General features: G+C 40.6%; 1 protein-coding gene and 1 non-coding gene across 4 annotated transcripts in view; one reads left to right on the top strand and one right to left on the bottom strand.

Annotated features, from left to right (window-relative positions):
- LOC145358230 (enhancer of polycomb homolog 1-like) overlaps positions 1–15,390 on the top strand; it is a 228,550-nt gene that overhangs the window by 143,589 nt on the left and 69,571 nt on the right. For all 3 annotated transcript variants that reach the window (XR_013889457.1, XM_080212085.1, XM_080212072.1), the window contains one exon: positions 10,118–10,277. Coding sequence is in view for 2 of the 3 variants with exons in the window: in XM_080212085.1 (XP_080068211.1) it covers positions 10,118–10,277 (160 nt within the window). In the remaining variant the exon portion in view is untranslated. The remainder of the gene's footprint in view (positions 1–10,117; positions 10,278–15,390) is intronic.
- LOC145362278 (U2 spliceosomal RNA) lies at positions 7,165–7,363 on the bottom strand. Its single transcript, XR_013889969.1, has one exon. It is a non-coding gene; the product is annotated as a U2 spliceosomal RNA (small nuclear RNA).

Here is a 15,390-nt window from a genome sequence, read left to right as displayed (position 1 = left end):
TTTTCTTGGGTGTTCATGTAGATTTTTATCATCTTTGAAAGTTTTTTTCCATTTATCATCCGGATTTGCTTGATTCAACTTCCCAGGCATCTCTTAGTATTCTTATCCGCAATTAATGTATTGTAAGTTATCCATGAATCTATCTTCCAATAGTCAGGTCATCAGGACACTCTATTAGAATAGTTGAACATTGAAATAACATTCACTTGCCTCATTCACTGAATCTTTGTCTACTGTACCAATATTGAGCTTCTGGTAAAGATTTATAGCCGTAATCCTGACTCATTTTTGTCTCTTTATAGAATGTCTGTTAATCTTTGTGCTTTGCTAGCACTACTAAATAGTAATGGTGGCAGTGAAAGATTGATTGTACTTTGAGATATCCGGTGATCAGAAAAGTGCCATATAAATAAATCTTTAAAGTGCTGAACAATCAGGGAAGTACTTTTGAAGTGTAGTCACTATTATAAAAGCCAGTTTACGCACAGTAAATGCCTTCAAACAAATGTACAAATGCTCTGTTGACAGGAATAAATATTAGCCAGAACTCCTTTACCTTTCTTCTCAACAGCACCAAGGGATCGTTTAGGTCTACCCAACAGGTAGATGGAACCTTGGTTTAATATCCCATCCAAAAAATACCTCCAACAGTGCAGCACTCCCTCGGTGCTACACTGAAGTGTTAGCCATGATTTACATGCTCAAGCCCTGGAGTGGGACATGAAACCAGAATATTATAACTGCAAGGCAACCAACTGAGCAATGGCTGACATGAGCATAAATTTCTATGATTAAGGTTGCTTATCCAGTAAGGAAATTACTGGAATTCCAGCTAATTAAAGCAAATTTTACTGTCGTCAGTGGAGGCCGGTTATGTGAATCCATGAATCAAGAAATTCAATTGATGGGATTAAACTGAGCAGCTGTGAATCCCCCACTGACTTAGTAAGAATAAATTGAAGGTATTTAACCAAAATTGACTTGCAAGCTCCAGGTCACTAAATAATTTGGACACTGCAAATATAAGAGAAACATAGTTTTGACCCAAAGAAAGATTTATATTGACATTGAATTTAATGTAGATTAATCTAATGCACGTTGGAATTGGAAATAAGTGTGCCTTTGATGAACTGGCCCTATGCAGCAGTGGTATGAAAAAATTTGTAGGTGAATATTTATTTATTTAAAGTTCTGTGCACTGCACTGATGCAAGTTATTATATAATTTTGTACGATTGGTATACCCACATTTTGAGGAACATTATTTCGTAAGAACATGACCAGAAGCAAGGAGACAATTCAGCCCTTGAGCCTCCACCACCATTTAATATGTTCGTGGCTGATCTTGTCTCAATCTCAACTCCGCTTTCCTGCCCATTCTCCATAACCCTTCAGCAAATTACTAATTAAAAATCCAACTAGCTTAAATATACTCAGAGCACCACACTCTGGAATGGCGATTACCACAAATTCACAACCCTTTCGAAGAAGTAGTTTAAATTTGCTATCCCTGGTCGTAAAACTATGGCCTCCTGTTTTGGATTACCCCACAGGAGTAAGCATCCACCCCACATCTATTTTGTCAATACCTTTTATCACATTTACCTCAATTAGATCTCCTCTCATCCTTAAACTCTGGAGAGTATAGGCCCAAACTGCTTAATCTCTCTTCATAAGACAAACCCCTCATCTCTGGAATCAATCTAGTGAATCTCCTCTGAACTGTCTCAAATGCCACCAGATCCTTCCTCAAATAAGGAGCCCAAAACTATGCTCAGTACTCCAGGTACGGTCTCACCAATAACGTGTATTTTTGCAGCAACACTTCCTCCCTTTTATACTTTCTTCCTTCAGCTATAAATGCCAAAATTCCATTTGCTTTCCTTATTACCTGCATCCCACTTTTCTGCGACCTCATGCATGGAGATGCCCAGATCCCTCTGCACCAAAACATCTGAAGTCTCTCTCCATCTAGATAATTTCATTTTCCATTTTTCCAACCAAAATTGATGACCGCATTTGAGACGACTGTTTTGGAATTTACTTTGTAAAGCTCTGCTTTTCAGAGAACTTCTGCTTCTGTGAATATTAAAATCAGGTCTTCTAGGGCGCAGCCAAGTTCATTTTTAAAGTCACCCTCGGGGTGTTAATTACAGCAGGATATACAATTCGTGCTCTCTCCAATAACCTGAGTTGATGTATGATGGAGAAAGGATTCTGCCCAGGGCTGTAAACCACACTTGCTGTTGGAGCACTGGATATGCCAAGAGCTGCAGGGTTCTGAGTGGCGAGAACACTGTGCAGTACTATCCATTCTACTCTTACTTTTCCCAGTCTTGACAGAAACAAACTCCCTCCAGGCCACTAATACTTGTCGGATCTGCTTAGGAATCCCTTGTTGCTAAGAAACTGCAGTGAGCAAGAACAGTTTTTTGAGCATTTCAAATTTGAATTGTTCATCCTCTCCTTCCATCTTTATATTCACTGTCTCACTGTTGCTTCTTTCCTCCATTCCATTCCTCAAACAGTTTCTATTTGTATAGGTTTCCCAGCTCTGTGGATTTCTCATCGTGTGATGGAGAATGGTAGGAGTCACTGTGCAGGCAGGGGTGCACAATGTGGTCTAAAGAAATTGAGAATGATGGAGCAAATCCAGTACTGGCTGTAATTCTGTTTAATAATTGGTGCTTTTTCAATTATAATCTAAACATTAAAACATTCCTTTGAATGTCCAGGTGTCCTGAAACTAATTGCACGTTACCATTATTTGCAAAGTGGGCATGCAATACCTTGCAGGAATAGAAACATAGAAAAATAGGAGGAGGAGCCTGCTCTGCCATTCATTATGATCGTGGCTGATCATCCAGTTCAATAGCCTAATCCTGCTTTTTCCCCATATCTTTGATCCCATTTGCCCCAAGTGCTACATCCAGCCACCTCTTGAATACATTCAATGTTTTGACGTCAACCACTTCCTGTGGTAATGAATTCCACAGGCTCACCACTGTTTGGGTGAAGAAATGTCTCCTCACCTCTGTCCTAAACGGTCTACCTTGAATCCTCAGATTGTGACCCCTGGTTCTGGATTCCCCACTATTGGGAATATCCTCCTTGCATCTACCCTGTCTAGTCCTGTTGGAATTTTATGTCTGTGAAATTGCGCCTCATTCAGATGCAATCCTAAGCTAGTCAATCTGTCCCACCATCCCCAGAATCAACCTGGTAAGCCTTTGCTGCACTCCCTCAAGCAAGGACATCCTTCCTCCGAAAAGGAGACCAAAACTGCACACACTACCCTAGGTGTGGCTTCACCAATTGCAACAACACATCCCTGCTCCTTTACTCAAAACCTCTTGCAAAAAAAGGCCAACAAGTCAAACAAAAAAAATTAACAGCACAGGAACAAGCCCTTCGGCTCTCAAGCCTGCACCAACCACGCTGCCTGACTGAGCTAAAACCTCCTACCTTTCCAGGGACTGTATCCCTCTATTCCCATTCTATTCATGTACTTGTCAAGCCCGCCCTTATGTCACTATCATATCTGCTTCCACTACCTCCCCCAGCTGCAAGTTCCAGGACCCATTGCCGCCTTGATTTAAAAAAAAAACTTGCCTTTTACATTTCCTTTAAACCTTGACCCTCACACCTTAAACCTTTGCCCCCTAGTAATTGACTCTCCCAACCTGGGAAAAAGCTTCTGGGTATGCACTTTGTCCATGCCCCTCACAACCTTGTAGATTTCTATCTGGTTGCCCCTCGACCTCCGTCGTTCCAGTGAGAATAAACCAAGATTCTTTAACCTCTCCTCATAGCTAATGCCCTCCATACCAGGCAACATCCCAATAAATCTTTTCTGTACCCTCTCCAAAGCCTCCACATCCTTCTGGCAGTGTGGCAACCAGAATTGAACACTCTATTCCAAGTGCAGCCTAACTAAGGTTCTATAAAATTGCAACATGACTTGCCGATTTTTAAATTCAGTGCCTCGGCTGATGAAGGCACGCATGCCGTATGCCTTCTTGACTACCTTCTCCGCCTGTGGTGCCACTTTCAGTGACCTGTGTACCTGTACACCCAGATCCCTCTGCTTATCAATACTCAAGGGTTCTGCCATTTATTGTATATTTCCTACCTGTATTAGACATCCCAAAATGCATTATTGGTAGGGGGATTGAATTTAGGAGTCGCAGCATCATGTTGCAACTGTACACAACTCTGGTGCGGCCGCACTTGGAGTATTGTGTGCAGTTCTGGTCCCCACATTATAGGAAGGATGTGGAGGCTTTGGAGAGGGTGCAGAGGAGGTTTACCAGGATGTTTCCTGGTATGGAGGGGAGGTCCTATGAGGAGAGACTGAGGGATTTGGGGTTGTTTTCGCTAGAAAGAAGGTGGCTAAGAGGGGATCTTATTGAAACATATAAGATGATTAGAGGTTTAGATAGGGTGGATAGTGATAGCCTTTTTCCTCGGATGGAGAAAGCTAGCACGAGGGGGCATGGCTTTAAATTAAGGGGGGGTAGTTATAGGACGGATGTCAGGGGTAGGTTCTTTACCCAGAGGGTGGTGAGGGATTGGAATGCCCTGCCTGCTGCAGTTGTAAATGCGCCTAGTTTGGGGGCGTTTAAGAGATCCGTGGATAGGTTTATGGATGAAAAGGGATTGGTTTAGGTTAGTGGGTCATTGTTTTTTAACTGGTCGGTGCAACATCGTGGGCCGAAGGGCCTGTTCTGCGCTGTTATGTTCTATGTTCTATTACTTCACATTTTTCCAGATTAAACTATCTGCCAGGTCTCCCAACAGACCTATATTCTGCTGTATCTTTTGATGGTCCTAATCGCTATCTGCAAATCCACCAACCTTTGTGTCATCCGCAACCGTACTAATCAATCCAGTTGCAATTTCCTCCAAATCATTTATGTATGTCATTTGCCTCCTTTACTGCCTGCTGCACCTGCATGCTTACTTTCAGTGACTGGTGCACAAGGACACCTAGGCCCCTCTACAAACTCCAAATTACCATTCAGGTAGTAATCAGCCACTCTTTTTTTGCTTCCAAAGTGAATAATGTCGCATTTATCCGAATTATACTGCATTTGCCATTGATTTGCCCACTCACCCAACCCCTCCAGATCGTTCTGAAGGATCTGCACCCTTGTTATTCTCCCACCCAACTTAGTATCATCTGCAACTTTGAGATGTTATATTTTGTTCCTTCATCCAAATCATCAGCTATTCACAACATGAATAGTTAGAATCCCAGCACCAATCCCTGTTGCACCCCACTAGTTGCTGCCCGCCAATTTGAAAAGCACCCATTATTTCCTACACTTTTTTCTTTTCTCTGCCAACCAATTTTCTCTCCAACTGAATACATTTCCCCCTAATCCCATGCACTTCAATCTTGCACAATAATTTTTCATGCGGGACTTTGTGAAAAGCTTTCTGAAAGTTCAAATATACCACCATCTTCTGTTCCCTCTCGTCAGCTCTACTATTTATTTCTTCTAAGAATTCCAACAGATTTGTCAAGCGTGATTTCCCTTCATAAATCCATGCTGATCTGTCTGATCCTGCACCTGCCTTCAAAATGCTATGATATAAAGCCCTTGTAAATGGATTTGAGCATTTTCCCCTGTACCAATGTTAAGCTTAGAGGTCTATAATTCCCTGTTTTCCTTCTATCTCCCTTTTTGAATCTTGCAGTGACATTAGCTACCCTCCAATCTGCAGGGACTGTTCCAGAGTGTATAGAATCCTGGAAGGTGACCACCAATGCATTCACTATTTCTAGAGCCACTTCCTTAAGTACTCTGGGATGTAGATTATTAGTCCCTGGGGATTTATCTCCCATCAATTTTTCCAGCACCATTTCTCTACTATTATTGATCTCCCTCAGTTATTCCCCCTCACTAAATCTTGCATTCTCCAACATTTCTGGCATTTGATTTGTGTCCTCTTCTGTGAAGACGGAACAAAAGTGTGTATTCAATTGCTCGGCCATTTCGTTGTCCCCATTATACATTCTCCCGTTTCTGTCTGTAGGGGAACTACATTTGTCTTCACCAACCTCTTTCTCTTCACATATCTATAGAACTCTTGGTGTCCATCTTTTACGTTTCCTGCAAGCTTCCTTTTGTATGTATTTTTCACTTAATCAATTCCTTGGTCCTCCTTTGCTGAATTCTAAACTACACCCAAACCTCAGACCTATCATTTTTCATGGCCAATCTATATTCTTCTTCCTTAGATTGGATACTCTAATTTCCTTCGTAAGCCATGAATTGGCTCTCTTACCCATTTTGTTTTTGTGCCAGACAAGAATAAATAGTTGCTGCAGTTCTTCCATGTGTTCCTTGAATATTTGCCATTGCCTATCCATTGTCATCCCTTTAGATAACTCTCCCCAGTCTGTCAAGGTCAACTCATTGTCTCATATCCTCATGGTTTCCTTGCACTCCTCCAATCCACCAACTCTCCCTCCAAGTTTTCTCCCTTGTGACCATTGGCTGCTTCCTTTATCTCTATTCCTGAATGTACTTGGGGAGCAAATCTGCAATATTGAATTAAGTTGACTGAATGGCCTACCTATCTATAATTTATGATTTTGTGTAAAGTACCTACGTACGCTTTGTGTCTGTTAGATCAGTTTAGTATGACTAAATGATAGTCTGTGGCATTCGATGGACAATTTGCAGAATGCTTCTGGCACACTGTGCCTGGGAAAAACTGAGCTTGCAGCTTGGCAAAAAATTGTCCTGAGGAATTTGTCCCAATTTTCATCATTAAATGATAAATAGTGTATTCTACAAAGAGTTGCTGTTTCTAAAAATAACAGAAAAAAGGTTTTAAACAAGTGAAAGAAGAAAGGGTGGGAAGAGCAAAAGAGAAGTACTGAAAGTGTGGAAGTCAGGAGAGACTAAATGACTATAATTGAGGATCAAAGGGAATGATAATGATACAAGAAAGAATGTGTCTAGAGCTGAGAGTGGCAGATCAGCTTGTATCTGAAAGAGAAAAAAATTAATTCTATGGGGCAGTTTGCACTTTATTTTTTGTTTTTATTCCAATTCAATTCAATCCAATCAAATCCAGTTCAGAGTCCCAACAAGTTGAGACATTCCCAATCCAAGCTGACAGGACATGGCTCTCACCACCTGTCTTGGGCTTGATCTACATGATCCAAGCTAATTGGCGTAGGCATAGCTCCTCCTCCAAGGCTTGATCTCATTTGCATGTTAGCCAAAAGGCCGAGATGCCTCTTCAAAAAATTGCTTCAAATGAAGCTGAAATGTAACCTAATGACTTAAACCAAGCACAGCATGTCAATACTACACTTGATCTTAGCCAAAAGGCCAAGAAGCGATTTAACTGCTGGAAAATTTCTGACCAACAGTTGAGTAGGATCACGCAGGAAACACAAAAGTAGTTTGAGCAGATGGGAGCCACCTTTTGGAGCAGCAAAATAATGCAGCTTCCATTGCCATCATATTGCTGTATTTATTCACTTGGCTTTTTCAACAATCGCATTGTCCGATTTGAACAAAACAGAAACTATACAACGTGTAGGTCAATGCTAAGGTCAGCCTGACTGTGATCCCCCCCACCTGATCAATATTACTTTCCAGCAGTTGAATTGATTCCTTTTTATGCAGTTAGGCACTTTATACGCTGATTAATTCATCTTTTTTTATGCCTCTTGTTGCACATTCCAGGCTTTAACAATTCCTGTTAGTTCAAGACTCAGCTGCAATCAGAACATGGGCCAGGGTCAGCACTTCGTCCAGCACATCTTTGTCCATGTTATAATATTTAACACCTGGGGACTTTGCCAGCTTTTGGATAGCAGCTATTATTCTACATTCACATCATCTTTCGACACCTCTTGTTTTCATTATTTGTCATGTTACCCCACTCTCACTCTTGTCCTGCAAAACCTTTTGTTAATTAACCTGACTTACCTTGCACCTTAACTCAGGCATCTCTTTGTTCTTTCACTTGCTTAAATCCTATTACTTTTCCTATTAAGATAATGGACCTGAAACAAGAACTGTTTTGCCACATGCTACCTTACCAGTTGAATATTGACAGCATTTTCTGTCTCAATTCTGCCTTTGTAGTGTTTGGTGTAGGTTTAAAACATGCAGCTCTTCATGAAATACATGATCAAATTTGGGACAAATTCTTTGGTCAGACCAGTAACTTGTAGACTTGCACAAGTATGTTTCATGTGCACTGAAGCCCACCTGGGCTCCATAAGTTGGCCAATTTGTTACATTGTGAAATTCCTAACATCTGTTTCGACCCTTCAGTTGCATGAACTGATTTTTCACAGCTCTGCCCTCCTGCTATATATGGGGGTGCAAAGGTGTTGCTGCCATTCACTGACAGGTGGCTTAGGGAAATGAATGCCCAGTGTTAGAATGTTATTCTTTGGTGGACCCTTTTTCCTCCTGGAACCAATCTCAAAATCAGAATCTGTGGCCAAGATAACCCATCGACTTGATGTACTTGTAATACAACGTTTAGTACCTATGGTTTTGTAAATTGAAAGCAGTTTAATGTAGATTTGGTGACACGGTTCCATTTTTTAATTTCATTAGCCCACTTTGTTTCAATTTGTGATGTCACTGGAATGGAATATTGCATCACACAAATATAATTTACAAATGGGCTAGAGGGACACCTGTAATGATGCATTTACCTCTCCTGAATTAAGACAATAAACTTAATTTATTTTGAACAGCTCATCAATGTTAGTGTTAGGAAACTAGCATTCGTTGCTTGTGTGACAGAAGCATAGCTTAAAATGTTAGGAGCTTTTGCATGGAGTGATGAAGCATATAGTAATGCATGGGTTCAGGAATATGTTTGACTAAAGTAATCCACCCACATGTATTCAATGAATCTCTGTTCCCACTTGATACAAAAAATGCATCTTCCAAAAATACTGGCAGTACACAAAACACTGAGTAGGATGACTGAGAACTAATGCTTTAGCAAAACTTGTACATAAAACTACAGGCATACGATCTAAATGCGTAATAAACTGAAATATTTCTGTAATATTTTTGCAACTTTCTGATCAACATTCTTGAAGTTCAAGAAAGCTCAGCTTGCTTATCATTCATTGTTTTGCTTTACACGTAATGATGGCTCAGCAGGGTCGTGTAGTGAGTAGCTGAGAAATGCAATTTGCGTGCATCTCTGATCTCCAAGTTACATGGGGTAGTTGTATGGATTCCACAATTGGATTTGGCAGTCTCTGTTATGGCGTGAAAACATTGACCGTTTCTGTTCTATATTACCCTTCAGTGACCTCAGCTGAAAGTGTACATACAGGAATCTTGGTTGTATGTAAGATCAGTGGTTTCCTGGTTATTCCCGTGTGTGTATTGTCCCACTTGGACAAGAGTGCAAGATTTTCTACAAAGATATTTAAGCAAACATCAGTTCCTACAGCATTGGATAATTCCACTGAGAAAACATTTTCTGATTGGAAAAAAGTGATGTGGATGTGCCGGCGTTGGACTGGGGTAAACACAGTAAAAAGTCTGACAACACCAGGTTTTAGTCCAACTGATTTATTTGATAGTAAACTCACAGGCTTTCGAGGGGACTCCCTCTTCGTCAGGTGAATGGAGAGAGTTCTCCATTCACCTGACGAAGAGGGAGTCCCCTCGAAAGCTTGTGAGTTTACTATCAAATAAATCTGGACTAAAACCTGGTGTTGTCAGACTTTTTACTGTGGGGGGGAAAAAAGTGAACAGTTCTAGATGTCATTGTACAAATTACAGCTGCTTCAATTTTTAAAGATTAAAGGGTTGTTGTTTGACAGCTTTCTTTCTTTAATTGCTCCTCCCCAAATGATGATTGGAGTTTCTTCCTGACTTTATGGATTTGGCAGGAATGTTGGATATTGGATATAATTATAGCTAAAACTGGTTTTGCAGAAACCTAAGATATTATAGCAGGGTGTAAGGACTATTCTGTGTCTTAATTTTTTAACATGCCTGTGCAGATTTTAAGTTCATGAAGATGCTGTATTATCACAGAAGAGCTACAAAACTTTTAGAAATATTGCTGTGCATTAATACTGGGTTGTTTCTTCAAACTTTCAGGAGCACCATCTGCAGCGGGCTATTTCAGCACAACAAGTTTATGGAGAGAAACGGGATAATATGGTTATTCCTGTCCCAGAGGCGGAAAGCAACATTGCCTACTATGAATCGGTCTACAGTGGAGAGTTCAAGATGCCAAAGCAGCTTATTCACATACAGCGTAAGTGTGCTAAAACTGAAATTTAAAATACATGTGCAGGACTTCTAAAGGTAAATTGTAATGATTAAATGGAAGCAACAATTGAAACTTGACTTCTCCGACTGCTTCCACTCCCTGACGAAAGTAACTCGGGCTGGTGTATAAAGCTGAGCTAACTCATTTCAGTTGGCCTTTTCCTGTATTAATTTGTGTGGCCATTGAAGTTATTAGATCATTCGAGCCATTGCAGTAGAGTTTGGTTTTGCTCTTGCCTAAAGTCCATGTGTTTTGCAGCAGCAGGTAAACAGCATAGGCATTGGGAGAAGTCATGGCTAGTAAATCTAATTAAGAATACTGACTTCCTACAGTCCATATCCCCTGTTTAGTTTTGATGCATTTGTGTTGTTTACCGTCAAATAAGGTTTGTCGGATAACTTGTTGCTGTTCTGCAGCCATGAATGCAAACAGCTTCATGGCAACATTGATGTGTCCCATAGCTGCACCAGTTGGAAGAATTTTTTAGATACAGTACTTAATATTCATGCATAGTCTTCCAATTATCTTCACAAAATTTGCTTTAACAAAATCATTGGCCATTTGTTTTCTTAATATTCCTTGGTAAACTTATACTTCACGTTTTGGCTAAACTGCATACTATGCTGGTTTAAACCTTGTGTATGCTACGATCATAAAATTGACTACATAGGAAGAAGCAATTTGACCCATCCTGCCTTTACTGGCTCCTCAGCTAGAACTAACCATTTCATTATCCTCCTCCTGTATTTTAATGTTGAACAGAAACAACCACTTGCATTTAAATTTTTTTCTAATATTTATCCAGATTTTTTAAATGGTGTTTTGAATCAATGAGCACTTACGGTAAAACATGCAATGGTCTGAGAAAAGGAGTGGGTGAAACTGTTTTTCTTTTCTTCTTGTGTTAACTAAGTTTGTAACCTCTGTTGCTACTTCATAACCAGTCTTTCATGAGATACCCTTTTGAAACCTTTCAAAATTTTGGAAACCTTATTACAGCTTTCTCAGGAATATTTCATTGTCACTATAATTTCCATGAATTGATATCACCTTCCTGTAATAGAGTGCCCAGAAATTTGAAAAGCACTTCCAAAACACTCCATGCTGTTTTCTTTTCCACTTCTCTGCCTCTTTCCATTTCCCCTTCTCTGGCCTTTTTTTTTCAACCTTTTCCTTTTCCTTTTTGATAGTAGAGGTGGTGATGGGGAAGTTGGAAACAGAACAATTAGTATTGTCCCATCGGGTCATATTATGGGCTGCATCTGCTCACTGGGTCTATCAAGTATTTGGATATTGAAGGAGTGGTGGGGTAGTACATTGGTATTGATAGAGGATTTGGAATAAAGGAGATATTTCAGGATGCCAACATGTAAGTAGCGGAATACCACAGGAATCCTTGCTGGTGCACAACTATTTACAATATTTACGAATGATTTGGACAAGGGAAGTGAATATACTATTGCCATGTTTGTAGATGACACACAATAGTTCGGAAGACAAGTGGTGAGGATGCCGTAGAATATATAGAGGAATATAGGCTGGTCAAGTGAAAACTTGGACGATGGAATCTAATGTAGGAAAATGTGAAGTTATGCACTTTGGGAAGAATAAAGGAGCTGAATGTTATTTAACTAAAGGACTGCAAAAACCAAAAGGGATTTGGGGGTGTTCGTGCATAAAAAAACACACATTTAAGTATACAGATAGGCAGGGCAAATGGAATGTTGACCTTTATTTCAACAGAATGGAATATAAATACAGGGAAGTCTTGCTAACTAGGCACTAGTTAAGACACGCATGGAATACTGTGAACAGCTTTAGTCCCCTTATCTAAGGAAAGATATGCTGGTATTGGAGGCAATCCAGAGAAGGGTCACTAGGTTGATTCTGGATATGGAGGTATTTTCTTCATGGGGAGAAGCTGGGTCTGCATTCATTGGAGCTCAAAAGGATGAGAAGCAACCTTATTGAAACATATAGGATTCTCAGGAGATGTAACAAGGTAGATGCTGACAGGTTGTTTTCCCTTACGGGAGAGTCTAGGACCACAGGGCATAATTTCAAGGTCACCCATTTAAGACAGATGAGGAATTTCTTCTGAGGATAGTGAACTTGAGGAACTCTTTTACTGCAGAGAGGTGAAGAGGCTGGGTCAGTAAACATGTTCAAGCTTGAGAGTTATTTTCTTCAGTAAGAGATTTTAGGGTTATGGGGAAAAGTTGGGAAGTGAAGTTGAAGATTATCAGATCAGTCATGATCCCATTGAATGCTGAGCAGACTTGATGGGCCGAACAGCCTATTTCTGCTCCTTTATCTTGCAGTGGCAAAATAGGTTTGTTGATTCTTTGAGACTCTGAATAAGAGCCTTTTGGAGCTTTTAGCTCACTTCAGATTATGCTAGTTTTGGTAGCCAGTATCACTGTTCCTTTTTGTAAGGAGAATGATATATTCATTTATTGAGATTCATTTAATGACTTGCAATATTTTTGGAATTTGCAGAGTATTTTGGAAATGCTGCTCTGATTAGTTCAACGTGTGTTTTATTTTTGGGGAAGTTGGCGAGAAGTAGCATATGCATGTAATACAAGTTTTTAAGACGAGCAATTTATCTAAGGCTGTCCATGTATTGTTGCATGCAACTTGTGCAACAAGATTTGTACCCACCAACTCCTTTGCCTCGAGTTTTTGTTTTCCCTTGGCAGTGATCTGTTCACCTTGAATTGAACTTCTAACCTCCTGTATACTCCATTGCAAAGTCAGCCTACTTACCTATTTCCACCCATTTACTGTGAACCCTATGTTCAAATCCCCTCATGGTCTTGCCACTCTGAGAATCATAGAATCTCTATAGTCTAGAGGAGACGATTCAGTCCATGGAGCCTGCACCAACAACAATCCCACCCAGGCCTTAAGCCTACAATTACCCTGCTAACCCCCCTGACACTAAAGGACAATTTAGCGTGGCCTCTTTACCTGACCCCCACATCTTTGGGGTGTGGGAGGAATCCCAGGCAGGCACAGGGAGAATATGCAAGCTCCACACACTGATCCAAGGCTGGATTTGAACTTTGGTCCATGACACTGAGAGGCAACAGTGCTTCGCACTTACACCCCTCCTTATCTCTAATATTCTGCAACAGTGTCCCTTTACTCCTTTGAGTTTGGCCTTTGGGGCTATCTTTGGGCATCCCCACTGCCCAGCAGAAGTAAAGGTGGTGATGGGCTATCTTTCTGGACTGTTGCAATCTGTGTGGCAAAGATATTTACATAGTGCTGATGGATAAGGAATTCCAAAATATTGAACAAATGACAGTGAAGGAACAACTTTACATGTCCAGTCAGGATGAAGTGGAAATGAGTGTTCTCATCCACCTGCTACCTTACATGGTGAAAATGACTGGTTTGGGAGATGCTTCTCAAATAACCCTGGTGAATTGCAGCATTGCATCATGTAGATGCTATACGGAAAGCCCTGTATGCAGTTGGAGTGGCAACTCTTTACTGTTTTATTCTGGGCCTTTGTCCTGGAATTCCTTCTATAAACCACTCTATTTCTGTAATGTTACCCCTTCCTTTTAAGGCCATCCTTGAACATAACTTCTTAGCCTAAATTATGGTCTGTGCACCCAACCCTGCATCTCCTTTAGCCCAACAGACACCTTTTGTAGCATATGTAGGTTGTAGAAGTTTTTGTATCTCTAAGCATTGAGAGCCATTTTCTTGCATTAAACCATTGTGCCACCGTGCTGCCCATAATCATCTCTGCTGCAGGTCATCAGTGCAGGAGTTCCTCAGAGTAGTGTCTAGGCACAACCACCATCAGCTGCTTTATCAATGACTTTCCTCCCCATCATAGGATCTGAAGTGGGTATGCTCTCTGATGTTCAGTACCATTCATAATTCCTCAGAGTGAAGCAGTCCATGTCCAAATGCAGCAAAACCTGGACAGTTTCCAGACTTGGGTTGATGAGTGGCAAGTAACGATCATACCATAAGTGCCAGGCAAAGACCACCTCCAATAAAAAAAGTATCTAGCCATCACCTCTTGACACTCAATGGCATTGCCATCGTTGAATATCAACATCCTGAGAGTTACCATTGGCCAGAAATTGAACTTGACTAGCCATGTAAATACTGTGGTTACAAGAGCAAGTCAAAGGCTAGGAATCATCTGGTGAGTAACTCCCCTCCGGACACCCTGAAGCTTATCCATCATCTACAAGATGCATGTAAGGAGTATGATGGAATACATCCCACTTGGCTGATTGGGTGCAGCTCCAACAACACTTAAGAAGCTTGACACCATCCAGGGCAAAACAGATCATTTGATAGCACCGCATCTACTCCCACTACGAACATTCAGTAGTTACTATCTACAAGATGGTCTGCAGAAATTCACCAAAGATCCTGAGACAGTATCTTCCAAACCCATGACCACTTCCATCTTGAAGGACAAAGGCAGCAGATACTGGAATACCACATTCCCCTCCAAGTCATTCACCATCCTAACTTGGAAATATATCACCATTCCTTCACTGAGGCAAAATCTTGCAGTTTCCGCCCAAACAACATTTGTGAGTATACCCACATGTCAGGGACTGTAGCTGTTCAAGAAGGCAGTTCACTACCACATTCTCAATGGCAGCTAGAGATGAGTAATAAAAATGCTGGCCTGGTCAGTGATGCCCACAATCCATAAAATTAATTTTAAAAATGGGTGGAAAGGGACAAGTAGATGTAAAAGATTTTTACTTTAAAAATATTATTGATATAATTTTAAATTGTGTATTAGGCCAGACATTGTAATGTCTGACTAGTTAACTGTGTTTCTGTATGTAAACTGATAGGGATTTCCCTGAGCTTCCAGCATCTGAGTCTGTTAAATGGTGTCTTGCAGTTTTGCCAATCACTTTGAAACAAAATACTGCGCAAACTGTTAAGTTTGCCATTTGTACAATTAATACATCAGTTGGTTTTTACCACAGTAAGTGTCTCTTTTTCCTTCTCTCTTTCCCATTTACTAAAAGGAATTAATAATACTTCTGTTGATTTCTACCATTTTATTGGTGACTAGAGTAACGCCAAGAAACTGAAAACC

Source organism: Carcharhinus amblyrhynchos, chromosome 2 (assembly GCF_965287045.1).
Source record: "Carcharhinus amblyrhynchos chromosome 2, sCarAmb.v2.hapA, whole genome shotgun sequence".
Taxonomy (NCBI): Eukaryota; Metazoa; Chordata; class Chondrichthyes; order Carcharhiniformes; family Carcharhinidae; genus Carcharhinus; species Carcharhinus amblyrhynchos.
This window is presented reverse-complemented; position numbering and strand designations above follow the sequence as displayed.